The sequence below is a fragment of the Lipotes vexillifer genome, unplaced genomic scaffold (assembly GCF_000442215.2).
Source record: "Lipotes vexillifer unplaced genomic scaffold, Lipotes_vexillifer_v1.1 scaffold150, whole genome shotgun sequence".
In the NCBI taxonomy this organism is placed as follows: Eukaryota; Metazoa; Chordata; class Mammalia; order Artiodactyla; family Lipotidae; genus Lipotes; species Lipotes vexillifer.
The window spans coordinates 4,978,878-4,995,245 of record NW_006792921.1 but is presented as its reverse complement, the minus strand read 5'-3'; the positions used below and the strand labels follow the sequence as shown (position 1 = coordinate 4,995,245).

The 16,368-nt window shown below is 44.3% G+C and overlaps 1 protein-coding gene across 1 annotated transcript in view; it reads right to left on the bottom strand.

The window, feature by feature from the left end:
• Window positions 1-16,368, bottom strand: part of LOC103069777 (beta-chimaerin-like) — a 116,629-nt gene that overhangs the window by 1,979 nt on the left and 98,282 nt on the right. The window contains exons 7-8 of the mRNA XM_007466124.1: window positions 12,015-12,300; window positions 188-269 (exon numbers count right to left, since the gene is read on the bottom strand). Coding sequence (XP_007466186.1) covers window positions 188-269; window positions 12,015-12,300 — 368 coding nt within the window. The remainder of the gene's footprint in view (window positions 1-187; window positions 270-12,014; window positions 12,301-16,368) is intronic.

The following is a 16,368-nucleotide window of genomic DNA, read 5'->3' as shown; positions in this document are numbered from 1 at the left end:
ACAAAAAAAAAAAAAAAAAAAAAAAAAAAAAAATCCCACGTGCTGCAACTAAGACCTGGCGCAGCCTAAATAAATAAATAAATAAATAAATAAACTATTTAAAAAAATAAATCAGGACTACAGATTGGAACTTTGACCTTTCTTTCCTCAGGGTCTGCACGTTTCCAATTCATATCCTCTGTTTTACTGATAATCTGGGAGGTCTCGTGTTCAACAGAAGCTCTCTGGGCAGATCCAATACTGCAGATGGGGCTATGTTTCTTCTCATTCTGTTAAAAAAATTTCCTGGCAAAATCATGAGCAGATAAAAGTCTGGTTTATCAGAGTTCACTAGGACTCTTCAACAGATTGCCATAATCTTATGTAAGTGCATGTCATTATTAAGAAATCTACAAACCCACTTCAGAGCTGCAGGCAAGAGATGGAGAGATGTTCTCTGGAAGTGGCTTTAGGGTTATCTCTCAGTCTGCCTGGTAATCCAGGCACTACATTCCTACCCATTTCAGTAAACACTAGATGTCCCTTTTTCTGATTTGATGTTACCATGTAAAAGAAGGATAGTGAGAGTGATTCGATTAAAATGAAAATGGAGCCTGAATGTGATTAGTGAGCTTTCTTGATAATGGTGACAAGCAGTGAGTGCAGGATGAAAGTGTGGAGGACAGGGGATGGGGGTGGTGTGAGTTAGAGCTCTTCTGGTTATAAAGACGCAGACACCTAAACTCAACACAGACATTCCCGTTGCTCGGCTCAAGAGCTAAGCAGGAAGGACTTGTTAACCACTGAAACAGGCAGCAGAGCGCAGCGGGCCCCAGAGGCAGCTCAGACTGCGTCCTCGGGACTCAGTTTCTTTCTCTCCACTTCCAGGCTACACTTTCTCAGACTCTATGTGGTGGCCAGAAGGCTTTAGCCACCCAGACTCTAATTCCTGTTGGATCCAGCCCAGCAGAAAAAGGGCAGAAGGGCCTTCGTCCAGGAATTCACAGTGCAAGGCTATTGGTTTCATTGGTTCTGACTTGACCGCATGCCAGCCTTTGAACCAACCAGAGTGGCCATGGAAATGTGACCCCTTGGATCAGCCTTGAATCACCAGTCTGCCTCTGGGAGCAAAGAAGGACATAAACTGAGAGCGGGAGGGGAAGTGGCTCTGGGTGCCATTTCCAAAAGAGGGTGCATAGCTCTAGGTGGCAAAAAGGACAGCGACTCACTGTGGGGTGGAGGTGGGGAGACTGGTAAGTCCTGATGAGACAGACGCAAGCTGGTGGAAGGAGAGGCGCTGGAAGAGTAAGAAAGAGGCCGACACCCTGTGCCAGGCCAAGGAAAGAGAATAATGGGATTCCCTAAAATGGTGTCTTGTCCTGCCAGAGCTCATCGTCACCATGTCACCTTGAGCTCTGGGTCTCAGCTTCTTACCTGTACAGGGAAGGGAATAAGAGCAGGTCGGTGGTTCTTTACTGGAATATGCATCAGAGTTACCTGGAAAGCTGTTTTCAAATGACAGAGGCCCCAGAATCAGTGCTGTTGCCCACCCCCAGGGAGAGCCATTGGGAAGAACTCTGAGGCCATAATCAGGGCAACCCCTGCAGTCACCAAAGGTGTACGGCAGTCCCAGGGGACAGAAACATTTACCTCCCAGAGTCAAAGGTGATAAAAGTGGCATAATAATTCCTCCCAAACACCTCCCTGGAGATGTACAGATATAAACTTTAAAAGGTGTGCTTTCTGTCCATCAAACGTCTGCCTAGAGCAGCAGTTCTCCAAGTGTGGTCCACCAATGTTTGGGGGACCCCAAGATCCTCTCAGAGAGTCCGTAATGTCAAAACTATTTTTATCAATTGCCTTTTCTAACCCGTTGACATTGTAAGTAACCTTTAAGAAACTACCATTTGTTAAGTTTTGTTCTATTATTAAAAAAATTAAAAAATTCACATTTACCTGAAAGGTCTATAAAAACATTCTTCCTTTTCCCAAAGACTTATCTGTTTGAGGCCAGAGATTCTTCCTACACTTCAAAGGAAATAATATATCACCACAGATTGAATACAGAAGCAGGAGTGAGAATCCAGATGTTGTCTATTAAGCCAGACACTTAAGAGATTTACAAAATGTAAAACAATGCCAATATTCTCACTATTTTTTTGTTTTGTTTTGGAGAATGGGGTTATCTTTCACAAAAATATGTCATTTACACAAACACATAATGACTTTATTACTGTTATGTTTAAAAGAATTAAATGTTTTCTCAGTTTTACTTTCTAATGCAGTAAATATCAGTAGATATAACTCACATAAACAAAAGCTCTTTGGGATCCCCAGGAATTTGAAAGAGTAAAAAAGGGCCCCGAGGCCAAAAAATTTGAGTGACCCAGGACAAGAATTTCAGTGAATCAGGTCATTGGGACCATTTTTATACCTAAACGCCCCAAGCTGGAGGAACTGCCCACCTGCTTACACAAAGAATGAGCCCGAACCACAAAACAGACACCCCCTAGCCCCTGCATAGCCTGATCTGTGCTATAAAACCTGAGGAAATGGGGACGATTCAGTGGATTCTTGGCCGAACATTTGTTCTTGCTCAAACATTTGTTCTTGCTCATTACTCCCACATCTGTTAAGTGCGGCCCTTTGAGATTGCAGTCAGCATGTAACTCTTCTTTCAGCCACTAGATGGCACTGTCTGCATAGAAAATACTTCAGCAAGGGGTGCATCGCGCTGTTTTCCAGAGATTTTTGATGGGGATGAATGAGGAAGGTTTGTTTGGACCATCTTATTCTGACACACACTGAATGTATTAGGATAACTTTCCCTTTTGTTCCTGTAAAGCTCTAACCTTGAGACCACTGATAGCAGGGTACTGGTAAAAAAGAGCTTTCTGATAAATATAAATCTGGTGTACAGTACAACCTAACTCATTTTAGTTATTCCTCCATAGCAGGGGTTCTCAGCTTTAGCTGCATATCAGAATCACCCAGAGAATATAAACACCAGATGCTCTGCCCTTATCCCAAGTAGTCAAATCTGTTTTCTGGGGGGTGTGGTCCAGGCACTGGTATTTTTGAAAACTCCCCAGTGGGCAGGTAAGGTTGAGAATCCTAGTCCTATAAACATTGTCATTAAGAAAACCACCCACTAGCCCGTAAAGAAGAGATACTGACTTTTTCTTGTGTCTTCATTAAATTCTCTTAATCCTACTACATTTAATTTCCCCCATCATTTAAATCTTAGCCAATAATCTGGGGAAAGGACCCAGGAAAAAAGGAGCAAAGCAAACCTTTGAACCAACTCAGGTAACCAGAAGCACCGGAGTTTACTCTCTTAAGAATGTCTACATGGAGAACTTTCTGTGTGGAGGTAAAGGTGAGAAAGAATGCCAGTGCCTAAATTAGGATATAAAAGAGTCTCAGGGGGCTTCCCTGGTGGCGCAGTGGTTGAGAGTCCGCCTGCTGATGCAGAGGACGCGGGTTCGTGCCCCGGTCTGGGAGGATCCCACATGCCGCAGAGCGGCTGGATCCGTGAGCCATGGCCGCTGAGCCTGCGCGTCCGGAGCCTGTGCTCTGCAACAGGAGAGGCCACAGCAGTGAGAGGCCCACGTACCGTAAAAAAAAAAAAAGTCTCAGAAATATAAGAGGCATTAGAGAAAGAGGGACAGGAGTCCTTAAAAGAAAATGCTCCCAAGTATCTGACAACATTTACTTCCCCATCTGACCTTTCATCTAACCAGGGGCTGAGAATTTTAGAATCACCTGGGGAACCTTAAAAACAGAGCCTTGAGCTTCACCAGTAGAGGCTTAGATTTAGTAAGTCAGGAGGGGTTAACACGTGTCTTTCTTTAAAAAGCTCCTAGGGTGATTCTAACATGAAGCCGGTTTGAGAACCACTGACCCAAAAAAAAGCCAAATCAGCTCTTTTCCAGACTGCGTGATAAATTCCACACCCTTAGGGGATTCTGATTTAAATAACTCTCGGTAAAGCCTGGTTTCATGAGCAAATGTAATCTAAGTTCAAATCCATTCTTATAGCATTATATCACATTCCATTTTATGACACCGTGTGTGTGAGTAGGAAGATGGATGATCAGAGTTATTACTGTACCTGTAACTCTTTTGTTTTTGCGGTACGCGGGCCTCTCACTGTTGTGGCCTCTCCCGTTGCGGAGCACAGGCTCCGGACGCGCAGGCTCAGCGGCCATGGCTCACGGGCCCAGCCGCTCCGCGGCATGTGGGATCTTCCCGGACCGGGGCACGAACCCATGTTCCCAGCATCGGCAGGCGGGCTCTCAACCACTGCGCCAACAGGGAAGCCCTGTACCTGTCACTTTTACTAGCTAAATTATGTTCATCTTCATTTATCCTTTCTCCTGAGAAAAGACTGGTTATGTCAGTTACATATTATTTCCAAGAGACCTCCTGCGGAACAAATCTCCAGTTTCTCCAGACCCTGTAATATGACTGTATCTTTTTCAGCCCCTGGATGCTTTCTGTGTGAACAATGCAGGCTCCTTCTTTGGCAAATGGATGCAGCATCTCTGCTCGGGGAATGGCAATGGGCGACACCATGCTTGAATCACCTGTCCTTAAGGAAGTTACAAAGCCTCTCCACCCTCTAGGACCAAGACCCCTTCCATAATGGCACAGTGGTGGAGCCCACCCACAAAAAGGGCTACCTCGTCATCTTGCATTAATGCCAATCGTGGCTTCTGAACCTGGTGACTGAACGTTCTATAGGAATTAGAACAAGGCTAACACACTTTTATTCTATTTGTTCCTTGCATTGGTTATTCTCTGCCACATCTCACCACCCCCCCCCCAATTCATTCCCTCCTCGCCTATGGTGGGGAGACTGACTCCTACGCTCTCTCTCTCTCTCCCCCCCCTCTCCCCCCCCCCTCCCCCCCCCCCCCCCCCCAATTCATTCCCTCCTCGCCTATGGTGGGGAGACTGACTCCTACGGACTGTAACCCTGGCTCCCTTGTCCTCTGGCTGCTGGTTGGATTTGTCCAATGGGAGATGCAGGCAAGAGATCAAAGGGTGGGAGGAGAGAGAAGCTGAGATATTTCTTCCCCTGCCCCTTCCCGCTTGAGTGGCGCAGCACCTAAGGGTTGCACCCTTACTTGACTGTGAGGGTCTCTCTCTATGAGAGTCCCCTCCTGTGGGAGTTCCCTTTTTATGTGAGCTCCCTACCTACAGAAGCCCTTCACGTGCAGTCTCTCCCTTCTGTGGCAGCCCCCTCCTCTCCCCTCCAGCTCTCATAAGACCCCAGAAACCCAGTGCCTTCCCATAGTCCCTTCAGTACTGGGGAGGTAACAGCTCCCACCATTGCCAGTCCCTGGGAAAGATCCCTCGTTAATCAAGTTCTCTTCAAAATCCCAGTGAATGTGTCTTCTGTTTCTTGCTGGGCCCTGACTGCTGGGATACCTTTAAGGCTAACTGCAACCTGAATTCATTTTTCACTTTTCAATCATTCACACGGGAGTCCTGTACCTATAACTTGTGCTCCTCAAAGATCTTAACTTTAAGAGAACTTCTAAGTGTCCGGTTGCTTTAAAGCATTTTTTTCTATCCAAGCCTCTGTGACCTCTAGATGTCTCTGAAATACTCCAGACAAATGAGCTGGATGCCTTAGTCTCCTGTTGTGTAAAACAAAGGGGATGCACAAGATGGTCTCCAAGACCCTCCTCCTCCAGGCTCTAGCTTCTCAGGATGCCACAGCAGGTCAGAGTTTAGCCCAGGGGTGGAAGGAGCCGCCCTGAGAGAAAATGGTGGGAGATACTGATGCACCATCTTGGTGTATTGGAGATACACTGTTCCTTAGGGTGAGTGTGAGCTAATCTGTTCCATTTTGAAAATTATCCATCTGTTCATTCAACAGTGTTTACTCTGTTGAGTCCTTCATGGGTTGGGCTTTAGAGTTGAGATGTAAACCAAGGAATGACCTGGGCCTCCAACTGGTCAACTTCTGGAGGAAGAGAGGAGCGTCTAAACCAGGGGTTCTCAAACTTGGGCGTGCACCAGAGCCACCTGGAGGCTTGGTCACACAGCAGCTGGCAGGTGCCGCCCCAGAGGTCCTGACCCAGTAGTGCTGGGGTGGGGGCCCAGCAGGTGAATTTCTAATCAGTCTCTTGGGGAATGTGATGCTGCCAGTCACTGAGGGAGACACCGAGAGCCATTGATTTCAATAATTACCTAAGACACAGCATGTTAAATTATCTTAAAGATTATGTGCAAAACATTAGGCTAAAAAAACCCGATACAAATGAACTTACTTACAAAACAGAAACAGATTCACAAACATAGAAAACAAACTTATGGTTACCACAGGGGAAGGGGGGAGGGGTAAATTAAGAGTTTGGGATTAATAGATACACACTATTATATATAAAATGGAAAAGCAACAAGGAACTACTATATGGCACAGGGAACTATAGTCAATATCTTGTAATAACGTATAATGGAAAAGAATCTGAAAAAGAATAGATATATTTGAATCACTTTGCAGTGCACCTAAAGCTAACACAACATTGTAAATCAAGTAGACTCCAACAAAAAGTTTTTTGTTTTGAAAGTGGTGAGATAGTGCTGAGATGAGATCAAGCCTTTAGAGCCGGTGAGGGAGGGTGGGTCCCAGCAGGTTTTCTTACGGAGGCTGTGCTTGTCTCTAAAGGGTGAACAGAAAGCTGAGGATAACAGGAGAGGGAAGGCATGTCAGACGGGGCACAGAGGGAGGGGAGGCGAGGGGCACAGGAACATCTGTAGACCACAGGCCGGCGAGGGAGGCCAGCCTCTGGAGACAGGCTGGGAAGGGCGGGGCCGGACTGCAGTGGGCATTGTCTGGCCCACCATCGACTCCGGGCATCGCTGTGGCTCTCACCTTCCGGCAGTCTGACAGCATCTGTCCTCACCGTGATCTCTCACTCCCTGCCCTTGGTCACCCACCTGGTTCTCCACAGGCACAGCCTGGTGTTTAAGGGACTTAACAGCTCACGAGCACCCCTCAGCCAACAGAGGTCAGGGGGTGGTGGGCAAATACCACCCGCCTTTCAGTTCCTCCCAGGAGCAGTTCTACATGGCTCCTTGGAAGGTGCCCAACTCAATAATCTGCATTTCTACTGGCTTCTCTCCTTGTCTGTTTCACTCTCCCTCCTGCTCCCTGGCTGCCATCCCAAATTACCAGTGCACCAAGCCCTTGCCTCAGGCTCTGCTTCCAGGGGAGCCTGGGCTTAGATGGGCTGCAAATGTCCTGCTGAGGAATCTGAACTTTGTCCTGTAGACAAAGCAAATCAGACGGTTTCCAAGATGAAAACAACAGCAAGAGCAACACTGATGAGTGAAAAGTCACCAAAAGGGGCACCACCCATTGGGGGCCATCATGGGACTGGTGGGGAGAACCACTCAGGATGAGCTGAATCCACTGCTGAGGCTTCTCAGTAAGCGAGGCCTGGAGATTTGTGCCCTGGGGTGGCTCAGGGTGCGGGGGTGGGGGGCACTTCCTCTTGCTCCAGGAGTATGGAGAAAAATGTAACATGGTATTAGGCAAAGATATCTTGCAGGCCAGCTGATCCCTATGGTGGAAACAGTGAAATAAAAGACGAAAGGTTCACCCTGGACGTAAAGAAAATAATTATTTCTAAAAGAAAATAAATGGTGGGGTGGAGGTTGGAGATCATTCCTCTCTGAAACACTCATCTATGCAGGAGGACAGAGCCCTTCACTCCAGAAAGGGTCTCTCTCTTGGTTTCACCGCAAGACGAGCAGAAACGAAAAAGGCTTCCTCACTGCTGTAGGAAAGCAAGAGGAATCTGGGAGCTGGCCTGGGGCGGCTTGAGAAAGGAGGGTGGGGTGGGGTGGGGTGGAAGGGCATGAAAAATAGGGGGAGGGCTGGAAAAAACCCCAGGGGAGCACTGCTGAGGGGTCTGTAGGTGGTCAGGGGCCAAGATCAGGGAGGGAGCGACAGTCACCCCATTTCCAGGGACAGTCACGCCGTACTCTTTATTTGCTGATTTAGTTCTGTGCTATAATTACCATCTTCTAGCCCCCAACCTTCAGCAAAAGGCTTCTAAATACAGGCTCTTTGCTAACAATCCAAAGGAGAAATGAAAGAATAAAAAGAGCTATCAGGATGGGGAAGGGGGCAAGTGAGAAGGGATGGGAAAACAGTCTGGGCCCAGAGGGTTGGAACTGTATATGTGTGTGTGTGATACACTGAGTAGGGAAGATGTTTTACTGAGGGTCTGCTTTAACGTATGTGAATTTAGGACATGATGAATTTTGTTTTCTTATTTAATTTTCTGAATGGGATCCTGCATTTATCATGGTCCAAAATTCAAAGAGTATGAAATAGCAGCAGGAGACTCCTCCCCTCCCTTACATCTTAGACACCCCCTTCCCCTCCACGCTGGCAACCCTAATACTAGCTCTTGCATCCTTCAAGGGATGTTTTATGATTTTGCAAGAAAAACATGAGTAAAATATTTTTTTCTGGTTTACTCAAATGAAACCATACTGCCCATACTACAGTATATTTGGTTTTGCATTTGATAACTCTGGGTAATTTTTCAAACTGGTCCATATGAGAGCATCCTCATTCTTTTCTGTGGTTGCATAATATTCCTGTACATGGGTGTACCATAATTCATCTAAGCAATCCCCAATTGATGGGCGTTTAACTTGTTTTCTGATGTTTGCTATTATAAAAAATAGTGAAATGAATAATGGTAAACTATAACATATTCTTAAATGTGCTTGTATTGTATCAAGAGTACAGATGATTTTTCTCCAGTAAAGCATAAATGCAATTTAATCCAGCAAGCCAAATCTACCTAATAAATGTGCTATTGAAAATATTGTTGTCACATATATTTGATTCAGTTGGGTATCGTTTACAAGGCAGTTTAGTTATTAGAGCTGTTAATAGCAGTGTATTTTCAAAAGCACATCACGTAAATATTAAGGGATTCTTACCATCAATTGACTCAGGATGGTCAAAAGCAAGGGTGTTTGCTTAAGGCAATAAGGGCAATAAGAACAGAATGAGGTCCAGCTGCTCCATAGATTTAAGAAGCTTTGAACTTGGAGTTAGGAAGTGTGGGTCTGATTCCTCATCCTGCTATTGTGACTTTTTCAATAAAGTGGGGATAATGATTCCTGCCCTATGTACCTGGCAAAGTTGTTCTGAGGATAAAATGGGAAACTATTTCACATGAGTGAAATCTGTTTACGGACTGCAAATGTCTGAACCAATGTTAAATTCTGTTATTCTTACATTGCTTACAGCACCAGTTTTGGAGGTCAGTAGACAATCCATCTATGGAATAAATTCTGAAATAAGTTTCATAAAAGAAATGACACTGGGCATGACCATTTTAATTAAATACATGAAACGGTGGCCCTTATAGATCATAATGTTTTAAAAATCAATTAAAGAATCAGAAAGAAAACAGATCCCTATTGGCTAACAACCACAACATTTTTCTTTTGCACCCTCCCCTCTCCCCACCTCATCTACAGTTATTAAAATCAAGTTCACTGCTAACCATCTTGACAGGAGGTAAATCTGGAAACAGCTCACATCTGATGGGGTAGGTAATATCTTTTTGCCGATTGACACTGTTAATATTCTCGGATTTACAGGTAACATAGTCTCTCTGGATTCATTAGGAAATGAGCAATAAAATAAATGGGCGGATGGAGTTTAAGCACTCTGGAAAATGAAATGCTGGGCTGTTTGGATTTGCGAAGTATTAGGAAACCTACCCATTTCAATCATTAAAACCTTCAAGACGTGCCATTACCGAAGCAGACAGGTGCCCCGGACATTCTCAGTCAATCCACTCAAGTTTCTGCCACCTCTTTTCTAGTTACTGTCTCCATGGCAGCAGTCCACTGACCTGCCCTTAAGGGAAATGGAATTTCTGGCAAGACTGAGACTTGGTAATTCCACTTGTCAATACAGGTCAGAGAGACACAGATGGAGGCGTACCAAGTTACTTCACAAATCCAGTAACAAAATGAGTGACCCCTGGCAAATGACCAGACCCAGTACTCAGAGTGTCCTCCAGGAAAGCCAAACACTGCATCATTAGCATCTAAGAAACCCGCACTGCCAACACCTGTCCATCAAACCTTTCACTGAGTTTGGACTTTCTCTTTCAACGTTTTCTTTATTTACCTTTTCCTAAAAAGGTAAAAGTATACTGGGCGGCTCACTCAAAGTGATTATTAATCTGATTATTAATTTCCTCCAAAATTTAATCTTAATAAATAAATACAAAATGATCTACAAGGACGGACATATTTTGTCATGTAAATTTCCTTATGGGACTATCATCTAGAAATATCAGTTTCCAGTGACCCAACTTCCCTTGTGGGGGGAAGGCAGAAATCGGTGAATGTCAATTCCAACACCCAGGATCTAAACTCTCATCCCAACTACACAAGAGTCACTTCCTACTCACCTCTTTTCCTGGAAATGTTCTAGTGTGTTGCCTGCAGTTGTAACAGATTGCCTTTTTGGTGGCATCACTCTCCAATTCAGAAATATAAACACCACTTCAGAGATTTATTTTACAATTCATCCTCTGATTTGTCATGGCTAGGAAGGTCAGCTTCCAGATATTCTATTCTAAATTACTTTTGAACAGATTTGGCAAACAGAGTAAGGAACGGCTTTTGCCTAGACAGGAACAAACTCTGAAAGTTGGGACCCAAGTTCTCTCTCTCTCTTTTGTTGAAATGTAAACAATCAGAAACCCCACCATTTCCCAAATCAATGATTTGCAAAAGAATAAACAGGTGCTTTGGAGACTCTGGAGTTATAAAAAGAAAATGGCAAATGATTTTTTTCATGAGCCAGCTGCTCATCTGACATGATTCTGAGGAAGGTTCTCCTAGGCTCTAAAGCTTAATTAGCAAATCAATTAAGATCATCCCCTGTCTGCCAACAGAACCGCCTGCCATCCTCTGCTCTCATCCTCATTTCAGTGCTTTCTGGTGCATCCCCGTCGCCAAAGCCGAAGCCCAATCAGTCAACCCGAGGTTCCTTTGCTTTCTGCTAACACTGGACAACAGGGGGACGAAGGGGGCCATTCCAGTTTAATTAAGGATTAGTAACCACCAGAAGTGGCAGTGCTCACCCTGCTTATTTACATCTGCCCCAGTCCAAGCTCGCCTTAGAAGCTGGGCTCAGCACAGACTCAGTGGGGGCTGACTGGCGTGGCTGGCTGTCACTTTCTTTCAGTGGAAAACAGATAGAACCAGGCAAAGCAGATGGTTCCTAAAGAGGCACATCCAAAAAATCTGCTAGCAAACTGTGGTGGTGTCTTTCAAATAAACAGCAACTTACTGGAGAGGAAAATCAGATCTTCCTCGCCACATCCTGCCATGATGCAACCACCTTGAACATCACCCACTTAGGAGCTTCTAATCCTCGGCGAGGCATAATAACTCCTCCTTTGGGACTGTCTTTCCAAGCCTCCCAGAGAGAGCCATCATCACCACTAATGTTCCCATCTCTGTCAGTAAAATCTGTTATCTAGGTAAAACCACCTTCAAGAGACGGCTGACCTGTGGATCACGTGTGGTCACCCAGTCCTGAGAGAAGGAAATGCAAGTACCATGTATCTGGCCAGCTGGGTGGACTAGAGATGGAGCCAGTAACACCTCAAATGGCAATTAAAAAGCAAGTGACTAGTTTCAGCATAAAACATTAATGGGATTTTCTCTTCCTTTCAACCTCCAAATAAACGCACAGATAATTATCTGTGGAAGTCCCGGCTCTGACCGCATGAGTTGGGGCAAATCATCAAACATTTCTGGACCTCACTCTCCTCATCTGTAAAATGAGGGGCTTGAACTGAAAGATGTCCAAGGTCCCTTTTAGCGTGAAAATTCTAAAGTTCTTTCGGTGGAGGTGGGGTGGTCTCCTACAACATACTGGCAAATCACATATAGAATTAATCGTCCGGTTTTTGAGCACAGATTAAAAACAGAGAGACTGTTTCGTCCCTCGCGTAGCTTACCTTTTCAACCGCTGTGTGTTCTTCATTTGTGACGCTGCCTTTTCTTGATTCGTTTTTAGACCTGCTTAGCCTCCTGGATACTTTTTCTCTGAGTAAAGTGGCATATCCAATGTGTTCATAGATGGGATTTGTTGTCATTTTGGAAATGTATTCAGAAGCTTTTGTTTCTATGTACAGCGTTATCAAGCCATCTGTGACCAGATCGTGAATCGATTCAAACCTCTTCTCACCCACAAAGTGTTTTCCATCATAGAAGAGCCTGTAGTTTAAGGTCTGGTTTCCAAACCTGCCCACGAGGAAGGAGAAACCACAGTAATGTTAGAAATCACAGTAGTGTCAGAGTCGCAATGGCAGCTAAAACTTCCCGAGCGTGCACTGAATGCCAGGCACCGGGCTAAGCCCTTGGACATGACTTTCCCCATTAAGTTATCATGGAGACCCGTTGAGACAGGTGCAATTATTATCCCTGTTTGACTGCTGAGGAAACTGAGCCTTGAAAAGATGGGGTACCTGATGGATGCTACATGCCTGGAAAGAGGCAAAGGTGGGTTTAACCCTAGCCAGTCATATGGCATCATTTGGTCCTAGAAATCACTAAAGCCATTGGGTCATAGTCATTCTCATTTGTAAAAGTCAGGGAGTACTGCCTGATTTACAGATATCTTACTTAAGTTTCTTAATGGGAACTAGCCATGCCCCTCCACCCCCTCCCCTGTACCAGGCAACTACCTCTGCAAGGGAAGCTATCACCACTGGCCTGATGTCCTTTCATTATTACATCTTTAACCACTATCAGTAAAGCACCCCATGCCTCCCACCCCAGTTGGTCCAACAGAAGGGAAACAGGGGAGCTGTGTGGAGCTCCCTGCTTGAACACCAGAGCCAGCATTCCAGTGACCTAATCATTAGGGTGCTCTCCCTTTAGTGCTGATTGTTCCCTCTTGGCCTTGGTCCTATATCTCACAGCCCCTGCTTGGCTCCCCACTGGGACTGTCAACTCCTGCTGCTGGGAAGCTGGGAAGCTGGGAAAATACTTTGCATCTCTAGGGCACTTGCTACTCTTGAAGTGCTTCCCCATAATGACATCACTGAAGATATGCCACCCCCAGTTGCAACTTGGAAAGCATCTACCGTTCCACAATCACAACATCGAGATGGTGGGTTGAACACACCTTTGTGGGCTGACCTGGGAAGTGTTTCTTTCTTTCTTTTTTTTTAAATACATTTATTTATTTATTTTCTTATGGCTGCGTCGGGTCTTCGTTGCTGCGCGCAGGCTTTCTCTAGTTGAGGCGAGAGGGGGCTACTCTTCGTTGCGTGCGCGGGCATCTCATTGCAGTGGCTTCTCTTGTTGCGGAGCAGGGCTCTAGGTTCGTGGGCTTCAGTAGTTGTGGCACGCGGGTTCAGTAGTTGTGGCTTGCGGGCTCTAGAGCATGGTGTCCCCTGCACTGGCAGGCGGACTCCCAACCACTGTGCCACCAGGGAAGGCCCTGGGAAGTGTTTCACTGATACCATTTCTTCCATGGAGAAAGAGCTTCCCAATTCCAAAGAGCTCACGAGTGAACTTTTGGAAGACAATCCAATTCTGAAATTGAAAACCTTCACCAAACCTTACAGATTGCCATGAGGATCAAAGGACATAAAATATTTGATCCAGGTTAGGAAGGTGCAGTAAATGCAATGCCTTTTGGGTGCTGTGATTTTTATTTTCTTTTATTTTTTGTTTAACATCTTTATTGGAGTATAATTGCTTTACAATGGTGTGTTAGTTTCTGCTTTATAACAAAGTGAATCAGCTGTACATATACATATATCCCCATATCTCCTCCCTCTTGTGTCTCCCTCCCACCCTCCCTATTCCACCCCTCTAGGTGGTCACAAAGCACCGAGCTGATCTCCCTATGCTATGTGGTTGCTTCCCACTAGCTATCTATTTTACATTTGATAGTGTATATATGTCCATGTCACTCTCTCACTTCGTCCCAGCTTACCCTTCCCCCTCCCTGTGTCCTCAAGTCCATTCTCCACATCGGCATCTTTATTCCTGTCCTGCCCCTAGGTTTTACAGAACCATATACATATATACTTTTTAGATTCCATATATATGTGTTAGCATACGGTATTTGTTTTTCTCTTTCTGACTTAATTCACTCTGTATGACAGACCCTAGGTCCATCCATCTCACTACAAATAACTCAGTTTCGTTTCTTTATATGGCTGAATAATATTCCATTGTATATATGTGCCACATCTTCTTTAGCCATTCATCTGTCAGTGGACACTTAGGTTGCTTCCATATCCTGGCTACTGTAAATAGTGTTGCAATGAACATTGCGGTACATGACTCTTTTTGAATGATGGTTTTCTCAGGGTATATGCCCAGTAGTGGGATTGCTGGGTCGTATGGTAGTTCTAGCATTAGTTTTTTAAGGAACCTGCATACTGTTCTCCATAGTGGCTGTATCAATTTACATTCCCACCAGCAGTGCAAGAGGGTTCCCTTTTCTCCACACCCTCTCCAGCGTTTATTGTTTGTAGATTTTTTGATGATGGCCATTCTGACTGGTGTGAGGTGATACCTCATTGTAGTTTTGATTTACATTTCTCTAATGATTAGTGACGTTGAACATCCTTTCATGTGTTTGTTGGCAATCTGTATATCTTCTTTGGAGAAATGTCTATTTTGGTCTTCTGTCCATTTTTGGATTGGGTTGTTTTGTTTTTTTGATACTGAGCTTCAGGAGCTGCTTGTATATTTTGGAGATTAATCCTTTGTCAGTTGCTTCATTTGCAAATATTTTCTCCCATTCTGAGGGTTGTCTTTTCATCTTGTTTATGTTTTCCTTTGTTGTGCAAAAGCTTTGAAGTTTCATTAGGTCCCATTTGTTTATTTTTGTTTTTATTTCCATTACTCTAGGAGGTGGGTCAAGAAGGATCTTGCTGTGATTTATGTCACAGAGTGTTCTGCCTATGATTTCTTCTCACAGTTTTATAGTGTCTGGCCTTACGTTTAGGTCTTTAATCAATTTTGAGTTTATTTTTGTGTATGGTGTTAGGGAGTGTTCTAATTTACAAATGCTAAAGGAACTTCTCTAGACAAGAAACACAAGAGAAGGAAAAGACCTACAATAACAAACCCAAAACAATTAAGAAAATGGTAATAGGAACATACATATTGATAACTACCTTAAATGTAAATGAATTAAATGCGCCAACCAAAAGACACAGACTGGCTGAATGGATACAAAAACAAGACCCGTATATATGCTGTCTCCAAGAGACCCACTTCAGACCTAGGGACACATACAGACTGAAAGTGAGGGGAAGGAAAAAGATATTCCATGCAAATGGAAATCAAAAGAAAGCTGGAGTAGCAATTCTCATATCAGACACAATAGACTTTAAAATAAAGACTAGGGCATCCCTAGTGGCGCAGTGGTTAAGAAACCGCCTGCCAACGCAGGGGACATGGGTTCGAGCCCTGGTCCAGGAAGACCCCACATGTCTCGGAGCAACTAAGCCCGTGTGCCACAAGTACTAAGTCTGCACTCTAGAGCCCACGAGCCACAAGTAGTGAGCCCGTGAGCCACAACTACTGAAGCCTGCGTGCCTAGAGCCTGTGCTCTGCAACAAGAGAAGCCACCGCAATGAGAAGCCCGTGCACCACAACGAAGAGTAGCCCCCACTCGCCACAGCTAGAGAAAGCCTGCGCACAATGAAGACCCAACACAGCCAAAAATAAATAAAATAAAACAAATTAAATTAAAATAATAATAATAATAATAAAATAAAGACTATTAGAAGAGATAAAGAAGGACACTACATAATGATCAAGGGATCAATCCAAGAAGAAGATATAACAATTGTAAATATTTATGCACCCAACATAGGAGCACCTCAAGACATAAGGCAACTGCTAATAGCTGTAAAAGAGGAAATCAACAGTGACACAATAATAGTGGGGGACTTTAACACCTCACTTACACAAATGGACAGATCATCCAAAAAGAAAATTAATAAGGAAACACATGCTTTAAATGACACAGTAGACCAGATAGATTTAATTGATATTTATAGGACATTCCATCCAAAAACAACAGAATACACTTTCTTCTCAAGTGCTCATGGAACATTCTCCAGGATAGATCATATACTGGGTCACAAATCAAGCCTTAGTAAATTTAAGAAAATTGAAATCGTATCAAGTATCTTTTCTGACCACAACACTATGAGACTAGATATCAATTACAGGAAAAAATCTGTAAAAAATACAAACACATGGAGGCTAAACAATACACTACTAAATAACCAAGAGATCACTGGAGAAATCAAAGAGGAAATCAAAAAATACCTA